This window comes from Barbatula barbatula (genome assembly GCF_947034865.1).
Source record: "Barbatula barbatula genome assembly, chromosome: 15".
NCBI classification, from domain to species: domain Eukaryota; kingdom Metazoa; phylum Chordata; class Actinopteri; order Cypriniformes; family Nemacheilidae; genus Barbatula; species Barbatula barbatula.
The window spans coordinates 14,980,351-14,992,609 of NC_136778.1; the positions used below are offsets into that span (position 1 = coordinate 14,980,351).

The 12,259-nt window shown below is 38.8% G+C and overlaps 2 protein-coding genes across 6 annotated transcripts; one reads left to right on the forward strand and one right to left on the reverse strand.

Moving 5' to 3' along the window:
- Positions 1-372: 372 nt before the first annotated feature.
- Positions 373-4,159, forward strand: mep1ba (meprin A subunit beta a; the record flags this gene model as incomplete). The annotated part of the gene is made up of 6 exons (XM_079474585.1): positions 373-394; positions 494-528; positions 575-719; positions 942-1,094; positions 3,314-3,510; positions 3,590-4,159. 6 exons carry the CDS (start codon positions 373-375, stop codon positions 4,112-4,114), a joined length of 1,077 nt encoding a protein of 358 aa, XP_079330711.1. The 3' UTR covers positions 4,115-4,159.
- A 1,886-nt stretch (positions 4,160-6,045) lies between these two features.
- On the reverse strand, positions 6,046-12,086 carry mcm3l (MCM3 minichromosome maintenance deficient 3, like). Of its 5 annotated transcripts, none has more exons than XM_079475444.1 (18): positions 11,967-12,086; positions 11,771-11,853; positions 11,509-11,621; positions 11,169-11,377; positions 10,811-10,941; positions 9,865-10,103; positions 9,666-9,774; positions 9,398-9,551; positions 9,181-9,312; positions 8,832-9,040; positions 8,563-8,737; positions 7,956-8,082; positions 7,693-7,843; positions 6,998-7,138; positions 6,819-6,910; positions 6,647-6,738; positions 6,499-6,574; positions 6,046-6,419 (listed from the first exon to the last, which is right to left on the reverse strand). In XM_079475444.1, exons 2-18 carry the CDS (start codon positions 11,840-11,842, stop codon positions 6,221-6,223), a joined length of 2,421 nt encoding a protein of 806 aa, XP_079331570.1. In that variant the 5' UTR covers positions 11,843-11,853; positions 11,967-12,086; the 3' UTR covers positions 6,046-6,220. The 5 variants fall into 5 exon arrangements, with proteins under 5 accessions (XP_079331570.1, XP_079331572.1, XP_079331571.1 ...); XM_079475446.1 differs by having other exon boundaries at positions 6,086-6,419; positions 11,509-11,648; positions 11,967-12,051; XM_079475447.1 differs by having other exon boundaries at positions 6,112-6,419; positions 6,499-6,588; positions 11,967-12,082.
- Positions 12,087-12,259: the final 173 nt, after the last annotated feature.

The following is a 12,259-nucleotide window of genomic DNA, read 5'->3' on the forward strand; positions in this document are numbered from 1 at the left end:
AGGGGGGGTGGAAATGTGACAGTTAGGTGAAACAAAACTGCCCCAAAATGACCTCAACCCATTTTCAATAATATCCTCAACTACACTCAACTTAAAATTTAAATCGTGATTTTACCATTTTCATTGTTACAAAGCAGCTTTACCTTTACATCCATGTTGCACTGTGCTGAATTTTTCAGAAATGTGTCATCCAGATTGTAATTCTGTTCCATCAGATGTCATTCTTCCGTTGGAAACCAGCACACTGGAAAGCAGAAACTGTCAATTGGTGCAAGCTGTGATCGTTTGGCATCCGTGGAGCACAAGTTTCTTCGTGCTTTGGGTTTCTGGCATGAGCAATCCAGATACGACACAGATGATTATGTTGTCATAATGTGGGATATTATTAAAGAAGGTAATAATTCTGTGTTTTAACTTCTATATCTTAACCACTTTCTAAAATAGTGTTTCCCGTAACATTCAATATTATTTGTACTGTCTGTCTTTTATGTAGGTCACGCTCACAACTTCCTAAAACGCAGTGACAAGGTATCAACCTCCCGTTGTGCCGTATGACTACAATTCTCTTTTGCAGTACAGTAAGGCATACTACAACAAAGACAAAGAGCCAACCATCGTCACCAAGATACCAGAATTCATGGATGTGATCGGCCAGCGGATGGAGTTGGTCAAGCTCAACAGGATGGACCTGCTCAAGCTCAACAGGCTATATAACTGCAGTACGTTTATGATTCCAACTCATATTGTTCTTTGTTTGGTTTTGAGTTCTGCAGATGATTAGCTGACATTGATTTATGGTTAATAATCCTCTATTATTATTTATAAATTTATATTGACATTAACCTAACTGATAAAATAAAGGATAGTTGAATTATTATCTATAATTATGGTCAACATCTCCCCCCCCCCTTAATCCCCTTTTCCTTCAATAATTATTTCAGGTGCAGGGTTAACTTTTCTGGACTCATGCCAGTTTGAACAGCCAAACATCTGTGGTTGGATCCAGGGTGAAGGTGGGAATGCCAAGTGGACTCGAGTACAAACAGCAGAGGGGGGTCCAAAAACAGACTTTACCGTTCTGGGTCAATGTCAAGGTATGGACAATTCAACTAAATTTTATTTATACAGCGCTTTTCACAATGTGCATTCTTCCAAAGCAACTTTACAGGAGAAAATAAGAAACACTGAAAAACACAAAAAGGTAAACCCTGCGTGGTGTTTACAAAACAAGCAAGATTATTCTAGTAAATATTATGTAATAAATGTCTCCCTTTGAGTTATTTAGCATATTTTGCATTAACTGAATGCTTGGCTGTAAAAATGTGTCCTTAAGATGTTATTTTAACTATTTGATTCTAGATTATCATCTTTATGCCGATGACATCCAGCTATATATTTATTTTAGCCCTGATAGTCTAGATAAACTGTCAGTTCTGCAGAACTGTCTAGCGGCCATTAACAAATGGACGGCAGACAATATTCTTCAACTTAATAATAACTAAGATGATGATTTTTGCCCCTGATAATATTACTCTTAAGCAGTTTATGGGGGGTTTAGTACGGTCTGACCGCAGTGACATAAGAATCATGGGTGTCATCTTTGACAGAGCTGCCTGCTTTAACAGTCATGTAAAGTCTGTAGTTATGGAGATGCTTTCCCAGTCCTTTATTTCATCTCGATTGGATTATTACAATGTCCTGTATACTTGTTTGAACAAATCGTATTTGTAACGACTCCAAGATGTACAGAATGCAGCTGCAAGACTTTTGACTAGTTCTAGCAAGAGGTCCCACATTACTCCTGTACTTAAAGACCTTCATTGGCTCCCTATTGCTTTAAGAGTGCAGTTTAAAATGTTAGTAATTACTTATAGAGTCTTGCATGGTCAGATACCTTCCTATATTCAGGATCCTGGTCTGTCTTTAAGGTCCTCTGACCGGGACCTTCTAACAATCCCTAGAACACGTCTTAAGACGGAAGGTGACCGTGCTTTTTGTGCTGTGTCTCCAAGGCTATGGAACTCGCTCCCTCTAATACTGAGATCAATGGGCTCTGTAGGCTCTTCAAAAAAACACCTTAAGACGCACCTTTTTGGACAAGCATTTAATTCATAAATACAGTTGAGCGGTTCTCAAATTTTGAGACATTTGGTTGATTTTGTTGAGAAGTTTTTTTGTTGTTATGTTTTTAGTTTATATTTGCCTATATATATGCTTGATATGTTTTTCTGATAGTGTTGTAAAGCACTTTGTGATTCCTTGTCTGTGAAAGGTGCTTCATAAATACATTTTACTTACTTATTACTTAAATTGGGAGAATGGAACGAAAATGTCTAGTAAACATAATTGAAATATAAAAGACAACTCCAGTTTTGCATTTAATGAGGTATTCCAGAACAGTGTCTGTTGAATTTTAACAAAAACATACCTTAGGAATACCTTATTTCACCAACAGAAATGCAAACGCCAGAGAGAATGCACAGATCCATGAAAGTTGAAAAAAGGGAATATTGCATTAAATTTTCATTTTGAACGGAACCTAAAACATTAGTGTTGTGTTAAGCATGAATATCGCTGCTGTCCTTCTGAAACCTTGTATCTCCATATTTTGTGACTCTTGTTTTTTTGCCATAATTTATTATTATTAGTCACCATTTATGTTTTTACAAATATCTAATCAATATAAAGTATTTAAAAGTGTTTCTCAACGTTGACAACACAGTATGTAATCATTTAAACAGTACAGTGTTTCTTCAATATTATGAAAAACAGCGAATTTGGACATATGAGGTTGCAGAAGGACAGTGATGATATAAACTTGTTTTCTATGCAGTATTCAACTTCTACATCTATATCACTGAATCACAGAATGAAACAATAATAACCAATTTACCTAATCACGTTCCTATAGAAAGTAAATCAGAAAAACTGAAAATATTCAATATTATGTTTTTTCTGTGGTTTAAGATTCATTCTGTGCATTAACATTTACAAGCGCTGAACTTTTAATGCACTCCTATCATTACTTTTGGCATTACAAACTGCTAAATTGCTGTATTTTTGTACATCACAATGATTTGTTTCATAATGTAGTTATGGTGGCACTTTGGTCTTCATGATAAACGTTTATTGATACCATAGAGTGCCATAAAGAAACTATTATTCGTCATTGCCCTTTGGTAGCCTCTTCTTGTCAAAGCAGCATAACTTGCAATAAGTTTCTAAATGAACTTTGATCTCTCCATATGAGGGGGAGATCTGGCAAAACTGAAGTATGTCTTAGCATTGTCTAATAAAAGTTTTCATTTGCCAGGTTTTGGGTACTTCATGCATTTCAGCACATTGACAGGACATCACGGAGACAAGGCTTACCTGGAAAGTCGTCTCTTTTATCCCACCAGAGGCTTCAAGTGCCTGCAATTCTATCATTACAGCGGGGGCGATGATGATGAACTAAACATCTGGGTGCGTGTGTACGCCGATGAAGAATCCAAAGGGGACCTGAAATTCGTTTAGACAATAAGCAGTAAAAAATCTTCACCTCAAACAAAATGTATAAGTTTTAGCTTTCTGAATATATCTATTATGCGTTATTCTTTATATTTTACTAGGTGGACCTCAAAACTCCTGGGTGCTGTACCATGTGAACCTACAGGTATCTCAAATATTCAGGGTGGTGTTCGAAGGGGTTAAAGGACATAATGCATCAAAAGGCGGTCTGTCTCTGGATGACATCAACCTTTCGGAGACGCAATGTCCTCAACACTCTTGCCGTATTCATGACTTTTCCATCCTTCTCGCCACAACAAAAATAGGTTCCAAAATCTTCAGTCCACCCTTCGTGTCCAGGGAAGGTTACTCTTTTCAGGTTAGCCTGTACATTAACAACATGGCGGCTAGCCCAGATAAGATGGCAATCTACTTCCACTTGACTTCCGGACCTAATGATGAGCATCTTAAATGGCCGTGTCCGTGGCGACAAGCTTCCATGGAGATGATGGACCAGACTCCAGACATCCAAAAACGCATGAACAACCTGAGGATGGTCACTACAGATCCAACTAAGACCTCCACTGATTGCAAGATTAAAACTATGGAGTTAAAAAGCAATTGAGATCTATAGTGCAGAAACAGCTGTTGGCATCTTAATGCTTTAATACAGAACATGTTTTCTTTGTGGAGCTGCTGGTAATGTGGAATATTTATGGGACGACCCACGAAAAGTTGGAAGTCTGGTCACTGACTCTGATGGCAATTCATACTATCGGGGCCCGGTTATGGCGCCAGCAATTTCATCACCCAAACATTTTAAAGGCCGAAGCTTTATTAAAGGAAATGACGTGATATTTCTCCTGTCTCTTGAAGGTTTGCTTTTTAAGATGTTTTTAGAAAAACCAACCATAGTTTAACCCACACCGGCAAAGTACATACAAAACAAGTATGCTAACCATGCTTAATGTTGAATTGTTTTCAATTGATGCAACTGGACTTTTGAAGAAGCAGTTGAACCAGGGATTGATGACTCAGTGACAGCTTTCACCGGCAGTTCAACAGCAACGTTGACGGTAAGCGTCTTTGTGGCAGCTGCCATGTTCATGGCTGTTGCTGTGGGCGCACTGTACTATGTGTGGAGAGTTCAGAAATAACTAATGGGAAGAGATGGAGAGGCGGAACCAGCGAGGAAAGATGGCTGTGAGTATCCACAAGTTTATTAAAGGTCCAGTGTTCAATTTTTTTTAAAGATCTATTGACAGAAATTCTTTATAATATGACCGACCATTCACACGCACTGCGTCCCAATCCGCATACTATCCGACCTAAATAATATTCGAAAATAGAATTAGTATGTTGAAAAGAGTATTCCAAAGATTCCCAGATGGTCTACTACTTTCGGTAGAAATTCGAAGTGCAGATTTAATGCACACTCTTAAGGCTAATATCACATGAGTGATAACGTTACATATTCCGTTCGCGTCGCAATGGGAGTGTGTCCCATTTCAACAATTTGCTCACAAATTTAAATGCTGCTATTGGACTATTAAAGGTAGGCTAAATGTCATATGCGACCAATCATAAGCAAGCCTTCCAACGAGCCGTGTAATAAAAGCATATAACATGATGTTTTTGGTTTGAACTTGTTCTTTATGTGCTATGATGAAAAATAAGGGCCAGTAGAGGAAGGAGGATTGACATTATGATGAGATTGAATTGAAGCCTTTTTTATGTCTTATGATTAAAAAATATGATTTCAGGAAATCATGCAATTCGCAACCTTAACAACTAAATTTCACACGCCGGACCCTTTATCCTAATACTAATAAGTGTAATATTAAACAATAAATGATATGTACATAATATGTACTCTGTTCTATTATATCTATGGTACATTTACTCCAAGTTTCTGATTTATTTTACAGAAGCCCAAATATCCATTTTAAAAGACCTGGACTACACTATATAATCTCACTGCAGAAGACTTCTCAAACCCCCAATGATGACATTATTGTTAAGTGCAATAACAGGGTGTCCGTGGGGTCTAAAAAGAATTAAGTTGAGAGAAAATTTAGGCCTTTAAAAAAGTATTAAAGTTTTCCAAGGTATTACATTCTGTATCTTTTCATATTTGTCCAAAGTTGGTCATATGCTAAAGTTTGCCTGAATTTAAGAATTACGTAGGCGACTAGTAGGAGGTCCATTAACACCCAGTTTAAGCAACATTGTTGACTCTAATGGGGAAAAGAACGTTTTCTTCTCCATGTGTCGGAAGGCGAGTAGCGTAGCCCCTTTCTTGTTTAATAAACCCGGCATCGGGTTAGTCACTCAAGTCTCTGTTTTTTGTTCCCACCCTTCTGAATTATGTTGTATTAATACGGAGTTATAACAAACTAGACGGTTTAATCTTGCAATCAGTATATAGTTAATGAAAGTTAAAGTGTGGCCGATGCATGTGTGGTGATGTGCATTGAAATAGTCTTAAAGTATTCAATTTAGCTCCATGATTTCTGTATACACCCTAAATAAATAAAATTAATGTAAATACAACTTCCTGGAACCTGCCATAGTGCATAATCTCAAAGATTAGCGTCACACTAATGGAAAACAAAATTCAGTCATTGATGCTCACGCTGTTTATTTGTGATTTTTTTTCGAGTGTGTAACAAATAGGTGTTGTAATACAAAAGTTGTTTTTCAAATAAATTAAGACGCCATTGCTCTTCCCTCAGATGAGGAAAACCACATTCTCTGATACCATGACCTGGTTGTCATCCTGCATGCGTTCCAGCAGTAGATTGATCTCGTTCTGGTCAAACTCCTCTTCCTGGCCTTTATTAATGTGAGTCAGAAGCTCAGGCACTGCCACAGACTGAGACCTGGTCACTTTAAAGGCTTTCAGCAGGGCAGTCTTAAACACTTTCATTCTGTAAGGTCATAAAAAATGAACAATATTGGCCCAGTTTACAGTATATGGCAGGGATAGTGAAAGGGATATGGATATACCTGTCCAAGCTGATGTCACCTTTCTTCCTCTGACTGCTCTTCTGAGATGCTGGCTTGCTCTTCTGACTGGGTTGAGCTGCCAAATACACACTTTACATGTAAACTGAAACAGCCGAATAGAGCGGACACTGTATCGCCGGCTACCTACTGTTTTCATCATTTGTGAAATCATAAGGATCGGAGTCCTCTCCATCCTGTGTCATTTCCACATCATCATCTTTAGAGATGCGAGACCGCTTCCTGTAAACCAAATATACAGGGTAGAAATGGTAAAGGCGGTCATATTTATTCAAATTATGACATCACTACATTTCACAAACCGTAGATTTCTTTGACTTTCGGTCTCCTGGCTTTGGGAAACCTCAATCTCAGACTCTTCAGGAACTTTTCTCTTTTTAACCTTCTCCAGAATCTACAAAATCAAATTAGACTGAATTCAGATACACAACAGAGCCAAGCGTGTATTTTAGTATCGGCTATGCAGGATCAGTTCTGTTGCCTTTTTAAAATAAGCGAACTGCATGAGTTCCAGCGCAGCCTCTGCATCTCCAAGGTCAGTGGTTTTACTCATGCGGGCCTTGGCATGGGCTGTGGCCAATCGGATCATAGTCTCCAGAGCTCGAGCGGTCACAGGTATCGTCTGTGGATACAAAGACAGTCCGTCTACAACAAACCAATCAATTCCTTAGAAGTTATTGCTTTTTAGGTAATTGCCTACATGACTGCTCACGCAAGGATGAAGAACGCAATAAACGCAAGTCACAGCTCGACGATCAGATCATACAGGTATAGTCTAAGAACAGAAATTGTGAGCTTTGGCTTTATAAAACGGGATGTATAAAAACTGCATTTTGAAATGGAACTGGCAGCAGAAGGTGAGAAGTTTACAGATGCTCCGCCCAAGCAAATTAACTTACGTCATTTGAGATGGATAGTCAATAAAGGGCGGCAGTGCATTTTCAGATTTGAACCAAACATTATGAGGGCACATGAATTAAAAGGTTAATGACCCAAACAGACAAACTATTTACAATAAATACTGGAATATTTCACTAGGACAGTACCGTTGACTCTTAACTAACCAATGTATGGCAGAGGAGAATTTTTTTTTGCAAAATCTACTTGTTGCAAATGTACAGTTCTGTTTGATGACGCTTTAAACACTTTATTAAAAGTGATCTGGCTAATACAGACCCTGGCCGAATCACTGTTGACTTGGTCATGACTCCGGAGTCTGGAATACTCCTCTGCTATGTAGTCTGACGCCTCTTGGGTCAGAACCGGCTTCACCAGTTTAGCGACATGGATGTACTTTCTGATAAACTCCATGGTTACAATCTTCTCCCTTTAAGATAAATGTTACGCTATTAAGATTTGTACTTCTAATAAGAATTCAACCCATCATTCAAGTGATTCAAAAGTGTGGTTAATGAGAAAACCTAAAAGAAAAAAAGTACTTTTTCCTCCTGTGGCCATGCAGGAGATTGTCTTTTTTCTCATAGATCTGTAGCTCCTGTTCAGCTGCTTCCGTGATGTTTGGATCCTCGGTGGTAAAAACATCCACCGTACTGCCCAGTGGCATTGCTGTCGGTAGACTGAGTGTCAGTGGATTAAATCTTAATATTTGAGCAAGTTTAACAGAATTTCAATAATTGTATAAGATAAAATAACCATTACTGTAAGTTCTACAACAGGTTAATGAAATCTGTTTTGTTTAAAATGTTATGTTAATAATGCAATTAAATGTCCAATTTAGTTAGCAAACATGTATAACCGTGTTTAACAGCGTTGTGTCAAATTGTTGATACTTTGTAACTTTATCGCACTTGTCATTGTTGCCTTGCTAAGACAAAACAGTTTTTTCAATATTCTAATTCGCTTTGGATAAGGGTATACAAAATGCCTAAATGTATTAAAGAATTATCGATTTATTAGAGATAGACAACTTGGAACAACCAAAAATTCTACTTGTTAGGTTGATCAAAACTTCGGTTAGGTTCATTTTAACAACCACTGATCTATGTGATGTCCTTCATGCTAATAAACTACAGATGGTGCACTAACCTGCTCCTTCTTGCTCCCCTGGTGCTCGGTAACGGTGCATACGTAGCACATGCTCTGAGATTTCCTTATCGCTTTCTGGATCCATATTATCCAGAACAATGAAGAGCAGGTCGAATCGGGAGAGCAGGGAATCCTGGAGCCCGATATTCTCCATTGGGGTTTTATACTGGTCATACTGGGTGACAAAAAGTGGGATTAATGTACAGTATAAAAAATATTTAGGTTCAGGTTTCAGGTTCTGCATTACTGCAAGCAAGATCAATATTTACCCTTCCATACACTGGGTTAGCAGCAGCTAACACACTGCAGCGAGCGTTAAGCCTCGCCTGAATCCCCGCCTTTGAAATGGTGACCCTACCCTGCTCCATCACCTCATGGATGGCTGTTCGGTCCATGTCAGACATCTTATCAAATTCATCAATGCACACCACTCCTCTGTCAGCGAGCACCATGGCTCCTGCCTCCAAGCGACGCTCACCTAGATTTGCCAAAAATTAGAAAACGATGGTAAATGAACATTTTACTGGACTCCCACGGTCCACCATTGGTCAGACCTTGTGTTTTGCTGGCCATGTTAACTTTAAGCAGACTTTGTATGGATTTAGGAAGGTGTGTTACCCGTCTCTTGATCAGTGGTGACGGCAGCCGTCAGACCCACTCCAGTTGAGCCTCGTCCTGTTGTGGGAATCGCTCTTGGTGCCGTAAACAAAACATACCGCAATAACTGAGATTTCGCCACTGAAGGATCACCTAAAAATAATTTGAATCAAAATGAGACCGTAAACCAAGTCAGGATTTTAAAAGCAAGAATAACCCACCATAATACATCACAAACCTATAAGCAGAATATTAATATCCCCTCTGATGCGTGTGCCATTCTCCAGATTGGTTTCATTGCCACCCAACAGAAGACACAGAATGGCTTTCTTTATGTACTCATGGCCGTGGATGCTGGGAGCCAAAGAATTACTCAGCTGCTCGAAGACATCCTGAAAAATTCCAACAGTCTTAAGTCGCATAGAACAGATGAACTTGGTCAACATAGTATAAACCAGATCAAAACTAATACACTGTACAACTGAATAAACCAGCACAGCTCTTACTTTAGAATGAGTTTTGCAAAACTTCTTTATCTTGGCAACATCGTCTGCAGAAAATGTTGGCACGATCTCCTTACTCATACGTTTCACGTTGTTAGCCAACATGATTGTTCTGCAGGGAATCACAAGTCAGGACCAAAAATGTCAACGTACAGTACACTTAAATGTACAGTAGATAACTTGCGAGGTTCCAAACACACACCTGAAGGTTCCTGAAGTGAAGCCACCCTGTTTTGCAGGTAAGCATCGGTAGACACCTACAATCTGCACACGGTCACCTGGTTTCACCTTATCGACAAGGTCATCGTTTGCAATGATGTCGACCGAACGTGGCAGCTGCCCAGCGGGGGCTTTCTCTGGCATCTCCTGAATGGTGAGTGTCTGGTGGTCCTTATAGCAGCACAGCCCAAACTCTGTCTCCAGGGGATTGTTTTCTTCATCCTAAATATACAAAGAATCTGTATGTCATGTCATTGCAGAATTAAACAAGTGAGAGTTAACATTACCGTTATCTTATTAGCCAATCATGTCCTCTTGATTTTGTTAAAAATGTGTCAACGTAAAGATTCTCTCTCTCACCTCAGTACTGTTTTTAAAATCTAGCGTATATTGTTCGTTCTGGCAGGAAAATCCAGTCAAGCCCACATCAACTGATCTTCATCTAGCTATCGAAATAAGATGCTATCACAGCTTCCCTTTTAAAATCCATAGAGATATCAGATTGCTTTTCACGTTGCTCAAGAGCAAATTACCCTCCTCCATCCCCAGCTCCACCTACCATTTACAATCGGGACTCGACTTCTCTTATTCCTTTTCATAAGTTTTAATTACTTACATTTGTTACACTTAAATGTCATTAAGAACTACTGACATCTGTTGTTCGGTTATCGCTGCACTCCCTGCTTATTATTCATGCTGGCTGCATGGATGGGCAGAACAGAACAGATTCAGAACAGAACATTACCGCCAATCTAAACTGTGTGCTAATTGTTAATCATTTTGACAGTAGTGAACCTGACAGAAATGCTTATCATGTAAAGCTGCTTTGCACCAATGCAAAATTGTGAAAATGCTATAGAAATACAGAAAATTTTAAATGTCCTTTAAATAAACAACATCAGCACGTTTACACCAAACGCACAACTCACTTTTGTTGGATAGATGGCGCTGGAAGGAAAAGCGTCCAATGAGGTAAGATCTGTGTATTTTCGCTCCAAGGTTTTCTTGGTGGCTGGACAGTAGTGGACACTGCGCATTATCTTGGGCCTGACCAATGAACCTACAGTCACAACAAAACAACCTGTGGTTTCCGGTTTTCAACTATGACGGAGTTAGGTTTAACTCAAACCTAATCCTGGTGGTCTAATATGTTAGATTAAGGACACAATATCAAACAGAACCACTTTTGAATATACTGTAGAAACAGTCTAATCCTAAATTACAATATTACAAACTGTAGTTAAAATACAGCAATGATAATATATAGAATGAATTAATTTCACTTACATTTGGTCACAATACCCTCCACGCACACAAGGTTTCCCAAAAAACGTGCACTTAGAGTTCGCGGAGAGACATGTTTGCTCCCAAAACTGCCCTCAAAGCCAACATGGAACTCCTCAAATTGTTTTGCATAAGTGGCATCTATTGAAGCCACAAGATCCTTCAGGGCTCTCTGAAACGCCACCAGCTCAACAAAGGCATTCTTCAGTAATCTATTGAGGGCACAGTCCACAAACAAAGCATTAATCATATCATTGGGCCACTTGACAGACTCAAGGACAATGTAGTAAATCTGTCTAAAAATCTGTGTGAAATGAAAACAACCAATTTTCAAAATACTCACTCTTTGGCTCTTTTTTCACTTTTCCGTCGCAGATCATTGATGTTTACAATAAGTCGACACTGGCCCTCAGATACCATACTTCTCACCTTTTCATGATAGATACCCTGGTCTTGCTATAAATTACAAAAATACATGTGACCCTGTCAATGTAACAAAAATACATGTGACCCTGTTGATGTGACCCTGTCGATGTACCAGAGAAAAACATAAAAGTGTGAGAAGTCAAAAGTAATGAGTAAGGAATATAAATAAGAGCATTTACATCATCATCCAGAAAGTCCAGATATTCTCTCTGAGATTCTCTCAGTTCGAGATCCTCGAAGCTAGGATCCATTTTCAATACAACTGCACCAGAACCAACAAAAAAATTAAGTCAAATTATTGGAGTTTTGACATTGAAATTTGGAGACTGATAATGCAGATGCCGTGATCTTCTCTTTCAGTGTGCAATCTCTTACCCCTGGCAAATGTACACAGTTGAGGCGATCTCAGGAAGGAGTCTTGTTTGCAGTCATTTCATTTGGCCATAATTCTCAGTACATTGGGGAAAAAGAAGCCAAACGACTGTCTCAAACAACAGGTGAGGGCACAGGCCTGCCAATTAATTATGTTAATTAGGCTCATTAATCTATTAAAAAACAATATAACAACATAGCCCTCCTTACAGCCCACATAGCTGTTGAATAAAAACTCATTTAAGAAAGCTATTTCAACTCAAGCACACTCTCGATGGACTAAAAATAACAAACTG

Coding starts and splice junctions, on each gene's coding strand:
- mcm3l (XM_079475444.1), bottom strand. CDS start 11,842: ATGGATCCTAGCTTCGAGGATCTCGAACTGAGAGAATCTCAGAGAGAA. Junction 9,313..9,397: donor TATTAATATTCTGCTTATAG/GTTTGTGATGTA, acceptor AATTATTTTTAG/GTGATCCTTCAGTGGCGAAA. Junction 6,575..6,646: donor TTTCACAAATGATGAAAACA/GTAGGTAGCCGG, acceptor TGTATTTGGCAG/CTCAACCCAGTCAGAAGAGC.